A 13,883-nucleotide genomic window follows, 5' to 3' on the forward strand; every position below is an offset into this window, starting at 1 on the left:
TTTTTGAAGTCACAGAGATAAGATTGTTTTTTTAAGACTCAGAAAACATACATCTGTAGCTCTGACCTTTGCTTATGAGTATAGCAAAAAGCCTATCATTTTTTTACACAACTCTTATCTCACGTGGTATGCAAGTATTGTTTCACTGGAATGGGAAAAGGTAAGGAAGGGAGAGAAGTATTAATCAAATCTTACCTTATATGCTCACTTGCAGCTTTGTCCTTTACAGTAGAAGAGTGAGAAGAATGTGTTTTGTCTTCAAATAGGTAAGATAATGGAGTTTTTATCACACCTATTAAAAACACAAATAATGCACTAGTAGTCATCATTACAATTCAGATATACTCTTAGAAGAGGTTATAATTACCTTCCTGTTTCTGCCTGTCAGGGAGAAGGTACTTATTTGGAATAGTAAGGTAGCATCTCTGCAAGCGGCGTCTCTCTCTGTTTGGGCCCTCTGTTGGATCCAGCTGCCAAGAAGTTGGGTAATAAACTGGATCAAACCAGAGTGCTCTGGAAAAAAACAAAACAAAACAAAAACCAGAAACCAAAACCACAAAACAGGTCAGAGTTTGGCAGCAGAGGTAGTACATATGCTTATTCATTCTGAAGAACAGAAGCTAGAAGTTTAACAGTAGTACTTCTTCAGAAGTAATTGCCCATTGTATCAAAGGACTGAATTCCAAAGTTTATTTTCATGAGCTCTCTCACTACTTTCAAGCTGTTACTGTAAGACTGCTCTTGAAGTCATTCTAATGAAAATACTGTGCATTCAGTTTTGAAAACTGTTGCTGCAAACATGACACAAACCCAGTTAAAACTTTATAACACTTTCCATTCTATTAGGCACAGCAAACCACAGCTGACAAAAACCTCTAAAAAGGCACAGAAATACTACTTAGATTGTCACCTAATTAGGAAAATACAAGAATAAATCAAGTATTCCATGTTTTAACCGTTGGATGAATAGCAAAACTAAGTCATTCTAGTCTTAAGAGGCACATGAAATGTAGATGCTAAGTAGAATAAGAAACACATGTCTGGCATTGAGTCCCTCTCTTGCTTTGTCACTGAGATGACAGAACAACTTACCGATCGTGGGAAAGCTGCTGAACGAGTTCCTGCCAATGTCTGCTGGCACTTAGCTCTGCCTTATACAGGCCCCTGATGTGCTGGATTACTTTCTTCCTTTCTATTCCTTGTGACAGAGAGACAGCTTGTGTGATGTCTCCAGCTACTTTAGAGATGTCTTTAGATTTTGTATCCAGACGCTGAAAGAGGCTGAAAAAGAATTGGTTTAAAATGTTCAATAAATGCACTGAAAAGGGAAGGCAAGACACCAAAACCACAAAACCCTTACAAAATGCAACACCAAATATCAATGTAAAATGCTTAGCAGTAGATATCCACAGTTCTTGTTATAGCAGATGCAAAGCAACTTCGCCAACGATTTTCACAAGACTCAAATACCTTCTGCTTCTTATCCTTCAAAAGAGTTATCAGTTGTGGTCAAAGACAAGCTAAGCCAGTCAGATGCACTGGCATACTTCACTAATTACTGAATACTCATGACAACAAAACTCTGAAGTAAGAACAGTAATTTATCAATACTCAAATCTCTAAGTTGTTCAACACACAGCAATGTTGTATTTCTTACCTGAACAGACCTGGCTACATTGACCTTTTCAGCTACTACAATTGCCTACACTAAAGCAGCCTGTGTGTGTATATCTCAGATCTGACTTTTACTTCAAACAGAAAGAACCTCTTAATCTACCACAGGCTACTGAAGTTTACATTATGCCAAGCAGCACTAAATCGCAGGTACCTCACAAAATGTTCAAACACTAAGCTGAAGATGCTTTATTTGTTGAATAACACAGTTAGTTGCAGGGACATCTGCCTTACATTTAATTGCCCAGACCACAGCAACAAAAGAGTTGGCTGACCAGATGCAACAGCTGTAAAACTACATGTGAAATCCAAGTATACAAAAGATTATTCAGTATTCTGAAGTTCACAATGCCCTTTATTATACAATTCATCCAAGTGCATATACCTGACATCAAGCTGTTTCTAAGATGGTAAAATGAGAAAAAAGGAAAGCTTAGTAGTGAAAAAGATTTAGAATATGGGCAACTTTGCAATAGGCTGTGCCAAACAGAGGTAACTGTAACAGAGTTTTGGCATCCCAATTAAGAAGGCACTTACTTTTGGCGATTATTACTCATTGTCTTCTCCCAAGCAGCTTTGTTAACACCTTCTTCCATTTCATATTTCTTCTGATCCTGAATGGAAATTTCATGTTACTTTTCAGATAGAAAAAAAAAATAAGGAAGCAGAGGCTAAAAGGACATGCTAGTTAAAAAAAAAAGGAAGACTAAGCTGCTCAGTTGATACCTTCACAGCATTTAAAACCATCAAGACATTTAAGTAACTACAGTTTTACAATTTTCAGATTTAGTTTTCTTTGCAAGGAACCATATAAATTATTTTTCCTAACACTGCAACATAGTAGCTTACTACCAATTCTCACCTTTGCCAGGGTTAAGCAATATGCTTAACCAAGAAGCATGAATATATGAGTTGCTGTGAAGTGCTGAGTGTGTGTGACATACTCAGAACCCAGAAAGCATCCCTGTAAAAGCATAAGCCATGCACCAAGCAAGGCAAAAAGCCATTTACAGTAAAACTCTGACTCTATATAACAGACAATTGTCTCAGAAATACAGAGGCTTTTGAAGTAGTTTTTATTCACAAACCTCTTTCAAAGCTTTTATCAGGTCTGGTTTTGGACGTGGGCTCAGAGGAATGCATTTATAGCCACAACATTTCAATGTATTCACAAAGTCTCCTGCTACTGTTTGTTGCTCTTTGGTCATTTCATCATTGTGATTGTGCATTAAGTCATGTAAGTAGAGCATTAGTTTAGGTCCATGCTAGAGGATGACAAAAGAGAGAAGAAAACAGATATATGGTCATTCTCATTTCCACAATACAACATTGAGCAGGTTTACCCCTACTCCCATCCACCTTTATTTCCCTTTTCTTATCAAACCAGACAGATTTCTTCTATTAATCTTACTGTGATTTACAGCAAACATTGATATTTTAAAGGTAAACTTCTGACAAAACTAGAAAGAGTATGCTGAATTTAATTCTGCACTAGATAAAACTTCCCCCCCCAGTACATTCTAACTTTTTTATGGCTTACAAGAAAGCTACATTTCTTCCACAAAACCTCAACTCCTTCAGCCTTGTTTATACTTCAGGAAACACCTGTCAGAGATTCTTAATTTTGCCTGCCAAGAATGCTACTCCTTGTTTGACTAATCAAATTAAAGCTGACGGATAATGAAGTTAAACAGACAGGTCACAAATGTACTCAGCATGACACTGACCCAAAGAAGGAACTGCTAGTATAGCAGCTCCCTCCTTACTGGTCAAATCAATAATGTGTGTGATCAGAAGCACATAACTGTCATGGGTTCATCAAGTAAGAACATTCTCTTCTTTGTGTACAGTGCCTGTGGCATGTCTTACATAATTCATGTCATTCTTTCATTCCCTGAAGATATCAAACAGCAACATTACCCCTCAGTTTCTGATCATGGCTTTAAAAAATGTTCTCTCTCAGGTTTGCACTATCAGAGTACAATAAAAAAACAATTATTCTGACAAGCCAGAAAAGCAGAAATTGTTCAGCTACTTGAGGTAAGAACATACAATCTAAATTGAAGAATTAATAAAGGCTAAATAGGAGAAGATAGAGTATGACTTGACTGCCAATCAGTTCTTCCAAGATTCAGAAGTCTGCTGTTAGACTTGCAAGGTAAGAGTAATTCCTTCACTAATCTGCCTTTTCAGGATACCTTAAATTCTAACTCCCTTGGTAAAACTCTTAATTTTGAAACTAGTAACAACTTTTGCTTCTGTACTACACAGATGTTGTGATGATGTACTACGGAGTCAGCATACCAGACAATCTTATCTTGCCTCTTACACAGAACTAACTACCCTCAGGATAAAAAGGCAGTTGCAGGGCAACCACAGGCATTTGGTATGACATAACTTTGTCATTAAACAGTGTTAAAACAGCAGTGAACAATCTGAGTCACACAGTTCTAAGTAATTGAATAATTGCAACCCTTGAACAGAAAACTTGTATGCAAGCACTGCAAACTTCTCTCAAGCACTTTTGAGCTTACTTGCAAATTTGGGCTAAGACAGTCTCGCATAATCTCTTGATGGTTTACTTCATGTACCATCTCCAAGGCCTGCTTTCTCTCTTGCAGTGCCCTTGTTGGAGACAAGTTGTGCACAAGAAGCCTCCCAAGTTGTGTACGAAATGTGTCCTTACATGACACGAGGATTCTCTTCCACTGCTGCTTGGGTGTGCTCATTCTGCTGGTGCCCTAAGAGAGACAATTCTTTACTATTACAGAGTTTGGGTTTCCTTTTAGCAAGTTTTTCACATTGCAAAACTAACCACAATTAATATAATTGAAATGTAAGACAGACTTAATTTTAGTTTACTGATTATTATTTTAAAAGGCATTCTACTAAAAATGAAAGAAGGGTTTGTTCATTCTTCTAAAGCGTATTTTTCTCAATCTGCAAGTAGTAGGAATGCAGCTTGTGGATAAACTGGATATTCTGTTAGTGGGACTATATAAAAAAATCCAGAAAGTGAAAGTTGTGCTACAGAGGGTTTAAAAACCAAAGGGTTTTTTGTTTACTTACTTTAATGACTAGCCTTCTAGGTTAGCCAGTATTTCTGAATGGATTACCTCAAAAGATGAAAAAACAGGCACTGGACTCACATATAAGCCTGCCATCTCTAAGAATTACTTCAGTTATGGCACGATGGAAAGACAATAGACCTAACAAACCGAATTTTCCAGAGCTAGAAAGAAAATCAGGTTGAGTTGCTTTCTATAAAGACAATCTAAGAGCAATAGAGAGGCAAGAAGCACTAAGTTTTCCCAACAAAATCATATGAAGTCACCCAAGTGAAGCCTAATCACCTTAGAAAGGTTGACAAGCTAATACCTGTAAGCTAAAAAAGAAAGCTCTCTATGGGAATGACTTATTTCAGCTCAGTTTAGTATGAACCAATGGTCTGCCACCTAGGTGTAGATGACAGATAAGATAAATGGAAGTGTGAACAGAAGGAAGGCAGGTGTAAGTCTGATGTAATTAACCAATGTAATTAGCATGCATGGGTAATAAAGGGTGTGATCTGAAGACTATCTGTAGATTGCCACGTGAATAGAACTGGAAGTGTATATAAGAAAAATAAGTTGTGCAAATAAATGTCTTCCCTTGGAAAAACCTGTGGAGTCCATGCCACCAAATGCTACAGCTCTCAACCCTTTGGCAACAAATGAAACAAAATAATATTCCCCTTCCTGACTCTGAAATACATTACAGATAGAAACTGTTGAAACTCTCCATCATCTGTGGATGCACAGTAGTTTGTATGAGCTCCAAACAAAAGCCTTGAGATTTAAGAGACAAAGCAAATTTGTGGACTGCACAGAAGTCTATTTAACCTTTGTCTGCTTGTTAAAGAAGCAGAATTTTGCTAAGAGTTAAGGTAAAAATCAGAACATATACATTTATTAGTCTACAACTGCAGGCTAACTGGGAAGCTCAAAACAGCTTTTTAATGTCACAGCTGAATTTAGACACAGTAAGAAAGGCATTTATGGACAGAAGACTATGTATGAAAACCTCCTAATATAGGAGCTCTATGAAACATGCTTTAAGTGTGCACAACTAATTACTTACAATAGATACTTTGACTCCTTCCACCAACATTTTGAACATTTCTTTAAGAAAAGGATTTCCTCTGCTAGGCAGTTCTTGCTGGCTTTCCTCTTCAGGAACATCTGCCTGTGATGCTGAAAGTCTGCTTTGACTTGCGTGTTCTGTTATGCCCAGTACATCAAGGCACTCTTCAGTACATGCTAGAAAGTTTAAAGACACATATGGATTAGTACCATCTCAAGCAAGGCAATCCAAGCACACTTCAGTTGGCATTAAATCAAATACTGGCCTTTCTTACTATTTTTTCTTGCTCCTACAGAATTTGAACTAACCCCCAAAATTATCAAGTCTTGCTAAAAAATGTAGCTATTTCATAGACACATGCAAACTAATGCATTTTAAGAGAGCAGGTGCTCCCTCTGGCAGACTTCAGTCTTCAGGTAATCATTCAGGCAGTTAACACATGGATGGATTAATAGAATTAAAACAGCTTGTTCAGTTCAGATGAAAACTGTATCCAGATTGTCAGTTACATAATATTGAGAGACAAATCAGAGAGGCGCTTTAAGGTTAAAGCCACTCAACCAGTGTCAATGGTATTACTTTCCTCTCAAACACTTCACTAAAAGCAAGAATCCACCTTTCATGTAGCATTGCATTGGCTTCATGAAAACAGAAACAAACCAAAAAAACACTACCTAAGTATATGAGCCTGTTCACAGCCAGAACAGTCAGCCGCTGTAACCGTTGTACAAACTCTGCCTCAGTGGCTTGGACAGGATTTTCTTGGCTCATTCTCCGCTGCATCATCATGGTGAATTCCTCACTTGCTAGTGAGCGCATCTTCATCAGCAGAGCATCAGACTGAGCAAGTGAAAATTTTCTAGAGCCTTTAAGTAGAAAAGTATTAACAGCATACTACTAAAGTGTGCCAAAAAAACATTCATCAGCAACTGCTTACATCAAAGAGTCCACAGCATTTAAGGAAATCAAACATTTTAAATACATTCATATTGAAGGGAACCTAACTATCATCTAGGTGGTTATAGAATCAGTCAAGGTTGGAAGGGACCACAAAGATCATCTAGTTCCAACATCCCTGCCATGGGCAGGGATATCTCACACTAGATCTGTCTGTCTAGAGCCTCATCCTGCCTGACCTTAAATACCTCCAGGGATGGGACTTCAACCACCTCCTTGGGTAACCCGTTCCAGGGTCTCACTCTCATGGTGAAGAACTTCTTCCTAACATCCAGTCTGAATCTACCTATTTCTAGGTTTGTTCCATTCCCCCATGTCCTATCACTACCTGACATACTAAAAAAAGTCCCTCCCCAGCTTTCTTTTAGGCCTCCTTAAGATACTGAAAGGCCACAATAAGGTCACCTCAGAGCCTTCTCCTCTCCAAACTAAACAGCTTCAACTCCCTCAGTCTCTCCTCGTAGGAGAGCTTGTCTCAAACCTTTTCCTATTTGAAAGTACATGTATAAAATTCAAGAAGTGATATGATGAAACAAGTTCATCTCGAGATCAGATTTATGGTAGAATTTGCATATTTGTTCAGATTCTTTGGAAATTCTTTTTTATTCCTGTTTTTACAGAAATAGATGTCATTTTAATACCCTACTTCCTCCCAACACAAAAAACACAGAATCACAGAATGTCAGGGGCTGGAAGGGACCTCAAAAGATTATCTAGTCCAACTGCTATGCTATGTACCAGATGGCACAGGAATGCATCCAGGCACGTTTTGAATACCTCCAGAGGGAGACTCCACAACTCCTCTGGGCAGCCTGTTCCAGTGTTCTGTCACTCTCGTAGGGAAAAAAAAAAATTCCTCCTCGTGTTTACATGAAACTTTCTACTCATTGCCCTTTGCCCTGTCATTGAGCATCACCGAGAAGAGCCTGGCTCCATCCTCCTGGAACTCACCTTCTACATATTCATAAACACTGATGAGGCCACCAGTCTCCTCATCCCCAAGCTAAAGAGCCCCAGATCCCTCAGTCTCTCCTTGTAAGAGATGTTCCATCTTTGTGGCTCTCAAGCAGTTCTACGGCCCCATAAATTCAAATGAAGCAAATCCACAGAAACAGCAAAGCAGTAGGACTCATTTGTTGTATCACTGAAATTACAGTTTCTAATTAACAGTGTTGGTACTCACCAGCAATGCCTTTCCGCTTCTGAAACATTGCATGATGTGGTGCAGATGATGGGACTGAACTGGCCTGCTCCTGAGCATCTTGGTTTGCTGTAGTTTTTATTAGTTCAATAGCTGCTTGAAGAACTCTTAACTGCAGAACAACTGCCATATCTACAGGGAGAGGCACACAAAGGATACAGGACATTTTTTATAGGTCTTCAAGAATATTTCACCAGGTGTTTGTAAAGAGTAAAACACAAAATGTGCCAAAAGCTGCAGAACTCCCAATTCCAAAGTAGTCACATAGAGAGCCACTTCACTATTCCACAGATACAGACAGTACACAAGTCAGTTCTCATGAGGAAATCACTGGATTTGACGATTCTGAAACACACTAAATGGAACTGCAGAGCACATTTCCATTTAAATGTCCCTAATGATCTTTTATAGCCACTGTTTGTTTCAACTGGCAGTACACAATTCTTTACCATAAGGCAGGCTCCTGAGGAAAACTACTGCTTTGAGAATCATTTAGAGAAAGAAACTCTACCACCAAAAGACTCCCCCTTCTCCCTTGGCAAGAATACTAACTTAAACAAAAATGTGGTGATGGAATTTAGTCCTCCAGTCCCGTGACCCCAAAAATAAACAGATAACTTACTTTGCATCCTTGCATTTTTACTATTTTGAAGATGACCCAGCAGCACAATGAGGTCTTCAATAACACGAAAATATTGAGAACCTGAGGAGCTGCAGGCATGAATTGCAACTGCTACCAGCAGCTGTTGTATATCGCATGCAAGTAACTTGTAGTCATTCAAGGGAATGCTGCAAACAAAGTTGTAGTTACCAGAAACATGACAACTCTTGCAGACTGTAACCCATAATAAGACTCATTTCTATTCCCCTTTTTACTTCTGTTAACTCTACCTAATATTTTACTTAATAATAAAAAATGTTACTGCTGAAGGCTAGAAAACTGTAATCAAAAACATTCTTTAGTGTTATCTTTGGCAGACATTCTAATGCTACAATTTTAACAGAGTTTTATTGCAAAAAGCAGAATTACTATCAGGTTTATAAGAAGAGGTCTAAAATCCTGCATTGCTCAAAAAAAAAAAGCTCAGAATAATATAATTTTGTAGCAATGATGAACTAAACAATTCTGGGGTAAACATGAAAACTATTTCTTTGGGATATCAACTGATGAAATAAATTGACAAATCTCCACCTCTCCTTCCTTATGTAACTTTAAGTACAGAATAATTTTAAGTACATCTTCTAAGTTACTCAAAATTTCAAATATTAAGTCACAGGCAGTACAGGAAAGACCATCTTAGTGTTCTGGTGAGCTTTATTAGGTGTGCACTCGAGTGCACAATGTGAAAAACTTGCACTTTAAACTGTAATTTCACTTACACATACAATTAAAGCTGAAAAATCCTAAGAACAACATTATGTGCATTCTCACTGACAACTTAAGTAAAGCAACTAAATACAATAACTTTTGTTAGATTTAAGGTTGTGTAGCAACTGATACAATACTCACTTTGTTTCCAGTCCATTGAGAGCAGCTAGTGTATTACACAACACGTAGAGTAAACCATTATCAAGCAGCAGGTCTGCAACTTTAGAGCATGAGTTTATGACTTGCAGCAGGAGACAGAAGCAGTTATGAAGCAGAACATTATCATATAAAGAGTTCTCTATCAGACCCAGAACAGGAATGACACACCATTTTTTAAACAGTCCGACATTCTTGACATCCTCCAGATCAAATCTATTAACATAAACATAAACGAGTGACATCCTTAAAACAGCAACCTGGTATATGCAACTAATACATACAACTGCAATATTAGTCCATGCTACTATTTTGGCAGAGACACTGATGGCAATTTCCCACATTTTGCTGGACTAACAATGTCTGTCTACTCAGGAAATAAGGGCAAAATAAACACCCCAAATATACTTTGGGCACTTAATTTTTTTTGCCTATGTGAAGCTTCAGATAAATAGCAGCTTGTCTGTATTACAGATTTCATTCAAAACAGGGTTTGCTTCCATTAAGGATTGAAAAAATATGACAATCTTCCCTGTAGTAAGTATTGCAACTAGCACAGACACTATCAAACCAGATACAGCTTGGCATCAGTAGAACAACATATTGACTGACAACAGGTTTTGTATTCTACACCCACTACTGATGACTATTTGCAATTGAAGAACTCAGGACAATGCTTCAGACCTTGTATTACTTATGGATTAAGATAAAGCATTAGTGGCCCATAACATGTTGATTATACACAATCCTAAAAGCCCCCAAACATCATCATTTCCTTTCCAGACCCATAAATCAGCCCTGAAGCAGCAAGAGTTCTTTGCTTTGGGGCTACCTAAGCAGCCTTATTTAAGCCTTGCATTTAAACAGGAATATTTTTTGAGGGGATGAATGTAAGCCAGCAGGAAAAGTAATTTGACTACAAATCCTGCAGAGGCAGTAACTTAGGAGATTTTTGCAAGTGTTTTGTGCTGCTGATTATGCTTCACTGCATTTTCTCCCTGTACAACTGTTAAGTAGTCAGATTACTACTAAAAGATACCATTTACTTGAGTAATTGCTTAAAGATAATCTCCCTGTCAATATGAGGCGGCTCTTTGGTTCAAGGATGTATCTGTGAATACGAACTTAAATTCATGGCCAAGCCAAAGAAGCAGCTGTGGCATCAAACTTTTTTCTTAACCACCTACCAAAATCCAGTAGCAGAAGTCTAGTGACTGCTTCTGAGAACATCAAAAATATACATCAGAGTTTCACGCAGAATAAAAAAGAACCCGGCAAGAGTTAAATCAACATTTGAAGTGCAAAGGTCTCGAAGGCCCTCAGAGGAGCCAAGGGTTTAGAAGAACCCATCAGATGATTTGCTTACAACTTAAGGGCCATACGATAGTCCTTAACACATTTAAATGTTAAAGCTGCAATCAAAACAGTTTGGAAAGCACTATCTTTATGCTTGTTGAGTACTAGGAAGAGAATAGAATTAGAAAGCTATTACATCCTTGCCTCCAGCAAAGTGCACTGCGTGCGGCTCCAGTATTCAGATGAAGGATGTAAAAGCAGAGCATTACTTACTCTTCATCCAAACTCACAGAGCGGCCAAAGAGCATTTCCAAAAAGCACTCTACAACTTCCTGAGTACCCTGGTGAAGGTACAGCTGGTTGGCTAGCAAGGAGAAGCCACGATTCTTCAAGAATTTCTCCTTCTGCTCTCTCCTTGCTCTGTTGAAATATGCATCCAACAGCTAAAAATAAATGCATAATTATGATGCAAGATTTAAACATTTAACGTAATTCCCTTAAGTTCTTGCCTGTGATTTGAACAAATCTGAAACATTTTTACACCTCAGATTAAAAATACCAATTCTAGTACTGAAACTTCTCTATACTGCCCTTGTTATATCCAACAGCTGATTTGATCCTTTTAATGTGAAGACTCAGGTTTTTAGTCAAGTTTGGTGTAGATGAAAACACACATCAGAATGATTAAATACATTTGATTTTAAACTTGCTTAATTCTGCACTTTGTGTATGCAGGTGCATGTATCATTTTGCTTTTGGATCATTTTGTTAATGAAGCTGTATCATTTCACTTTTCTTCACAGAAACACAGGGATTCACAAAGCTTTTCATCTCCACAATGTTATCATCAAGGAACACTGTCTCTGAAAACATTTCCAAGCCTCAAGTTCATGCTCAGGCCACAAATGTGGGAACTGCTGCCCAGAATAACTGAAAGTCAGACATACTGAAGTGCATTGTGTGTTTAACACTGAAGATGTGGATACCAACATTATGCATGCTTATCTGTTTATAACTGTGCTAGTTTGAAGCTGTCTAGAATGTTTTGGTGAGAAGAACTAGATTGCAGACTGTGAAAGAGAAACAATGGTGATGTTTGCTTCACTCATAGGCTTGCTGAGATGCATAAGAGCAAGAATCCAAACGTAGATAAGACATTCGGTCACTGCCTGGACTTTGAGCTGCATTTCTCTCTCTCTAACCTAACCTGATTAATCCACCTGCTTCCTAACTCCCCTTGGCTGACCCTCCATTCTTCCTTGGGCACAAGGCAATGCCAGGGGGAAGGTAGAGAGGGGTGGGAGAAGGTGGAAGGGTGGTTGGGAGCCCCTCCTGGGGACTCAGGTTTCTGGGAGCGCTGTTGTGTTTCCTTATTACATTTTACCTTGTATATCTCTGTATACAACAGTATGTACTGTAACTATCTGCTTGTATATTGTGCTAAGACACAATATAAAATAAAAAATAAAAATATAAGTAATCATAAATATAAAAATAAAAAATAAAAAATATAAAAGCTTCATTCAATTTTCAGAGCCAGCTGAGTCTAGTCTGAGTGATTTTTAAAGTGTGAGGGGGCAGGGAACGCCCAAACCATCACAATATCAATAATGCTATCATATGCTCTTAGATCTGTGTGTTAGATCACAGACTGTATTTATCCACTGAAAGGTTCTACATTTGTGTGGTGATGTTTGGTGGTTCTTTTAACAGTCTGAGGGAGTGGAAACATCTTAAAACTCAGAAGTAAACCTAGAAGACTGAAGAAAGCAAAATAAAAACCATTACCAATACTTCATGTTTCCCATGTGTTAACTATGCCAGCTCATAGCTTTTTAGCTTAAAACACTTTCTACAGCCTTACTTTAATGACTCCTTGTTGTATAAGAGGAGATGGGTGGTTCACAAGAACTATAAGATAATCAGGTTGGATAAGTTTGTCCATCACATCTTCTAGCATGCTGTCTGGTAGGATTAGAAGAACTCCACGCAAAAGGTCATATAATCCACAACAGATAAGCACAAGACAGTCCTCTGTATGTCTGAAAACAGAAGAATTTAGTGCAGTTTGTCTAAACAAGGAAACATTAAAAAAGAATTGCATAATTGTTAGCATATTTTGGGGGTGGAAGAAAGAGGACATCTGGCAAGTATTTCTCCAATGCTATTATCACTCTTCATTAACCATTGCTTGTGGATGCCAAATTACCAAACAATCTGACCAGATCTACTTGCTTGTGATATAATTTGTGAGCTACCATAGCAACTTTATGACAGCCAAAGACAACTTAATTTTCAGACTTCCAATTCTTGTAGAATAGCAATCAGGATGAAGAACTGAAATTGAAGCTCATACTTAGCTAGATTATTTTATTTATCAGTTTACCTGTCATCAGGGCTTTCAAATGTTTTTTGAGGCTTCTCATCAGCTGAAGAAAAAGCAAGATTCTCTGAGTCTTCAGGAAGTACATTCTTGTCAGCAAAGCTTGGCCAGCGAGCAATGACAGATGATCCCCCATGAATGGAAAACGCCAAGCCCAGCCCTGCAAAATTACTCTGACTCTTCTGAAACGAAGGCACTCCTTTCAGGTTGTCTGGACGACGCAGCGATGGCTCAGGTGCAGCACCACCACCTTCACTACATTTCAGGTCTACATCTGCTTTCTTACACTCAAGTGCATTTTCAGATAACTCTTCTTTTGCAATTTCTTCAAATGTTTCAGCAGATGTTAACTCTGAGTCACAAACTGTTTTTGCTGACTCACAACTGCTAAGAAACGTCTCTTCTTGTACTCTCCTCATGGTTTCAGAACTTCCTGTGAAGCCAGTTCTACCCTGGAGATCAAGGGAGTCAGGCTTGTCAATAAGTTGCAGGTCATCAACACTTGTTCCTATTCTTTCACTTAATTTCCTTCGATGAATTTTGGGTGAGGAAGTAGGAGATGTTGGTAAACTTTTGCAAAGCCTTTTAGGCATCTGAAAAGTTATCTTCTGCACAGTACCCTTGGAAACGTTTCCTAGAGAAATAAGGATATCTTTAGTACTCCTTTCACACTAGAAACAAGTTTTTCCCTCAATGTTACACTCCACATACATTCAACACGGTGA

At 38.2% G+C, this 13,883-nt stretch overlaps 1 protein-coding gene across 3 annotated transcripts in view; it reads right to left on the bottom strand.

Annotated features, from left to right (window-relative positions):
* Nucleotides 1-13,883, bottom strand: part of LOC135183510 (guanine nucleotide-binding protein G(I)/G(S)/G(O) subunit gamma-4-like) — a 91,548-nt gene that overhangs the window by 35,481 nt on the left and 42,184 nt on the right. For all 3 annotated transcript variants that reach the window (XM_064158575.1, XM_064158574.1, XM_064158576.1), the window contains exons 23-36: nt 13,162-13,792; nt 12,640-12,817; nt 11,049-11,218; nt 9,465-9,695; nt 8,577-8,743; nt 7,937-8,086; nt 6,471-6,662; nt 5,794-5,972; nt 4,209-4,415; nt 2,763-2,939; nt 2,212-2,288; nt 1,093-1,281; nt 368-513; nt 196-292 (exon numbers count right to left, since the gene is read on the bottom strand). In XM_064158575.1, the coding sequence (XP_064014645.1) occupies nt 196-292; nt 368-513; nt 1,093-1,281; nt 2,212-2,288; nt 2,763-2,939; nt 4,209-4,415; nt 5,794-5,972; nt 6,471-6,662; nt 7,937-8,086; nt 8,577-8,743; nt 9,465-9,695; nt 11,049-11,218; nt 12,640-12,817; nt 13,162-13,792 (2,791 nt within the window). The remainder of the gene's footprint in view (nt 1-195; nt 293-367; nt 514-1,092; nt 1,282-2,211; nt 2,289-2,762; nt 2,940-4,208; nt 4,416-5,793; nt 5,973-6,470; nt 6,663-7,936; nt 8,087-8,576; nt 8,744-9,464; nt 9,696-11,048; nt 11,219-12,639; nt 12,818-13,161; nt 13,793-13,883) is intronic.

This window comes from Pogoniulus pusillus, chromosome 18 (genome assembly GCF_015220805.1).
Source record: "Pogoniulus pusillus isolate bPogPus1 chromosome 18, bPogPus1.pri, whole genome shotgun sequence".
Classification (NCBI taxonomy): Eukaryota; Metazoa; Chordata; class Aves; order Piciformes; family Lybiidae; genus Pogoniulus; species Pogoniulus pusillus.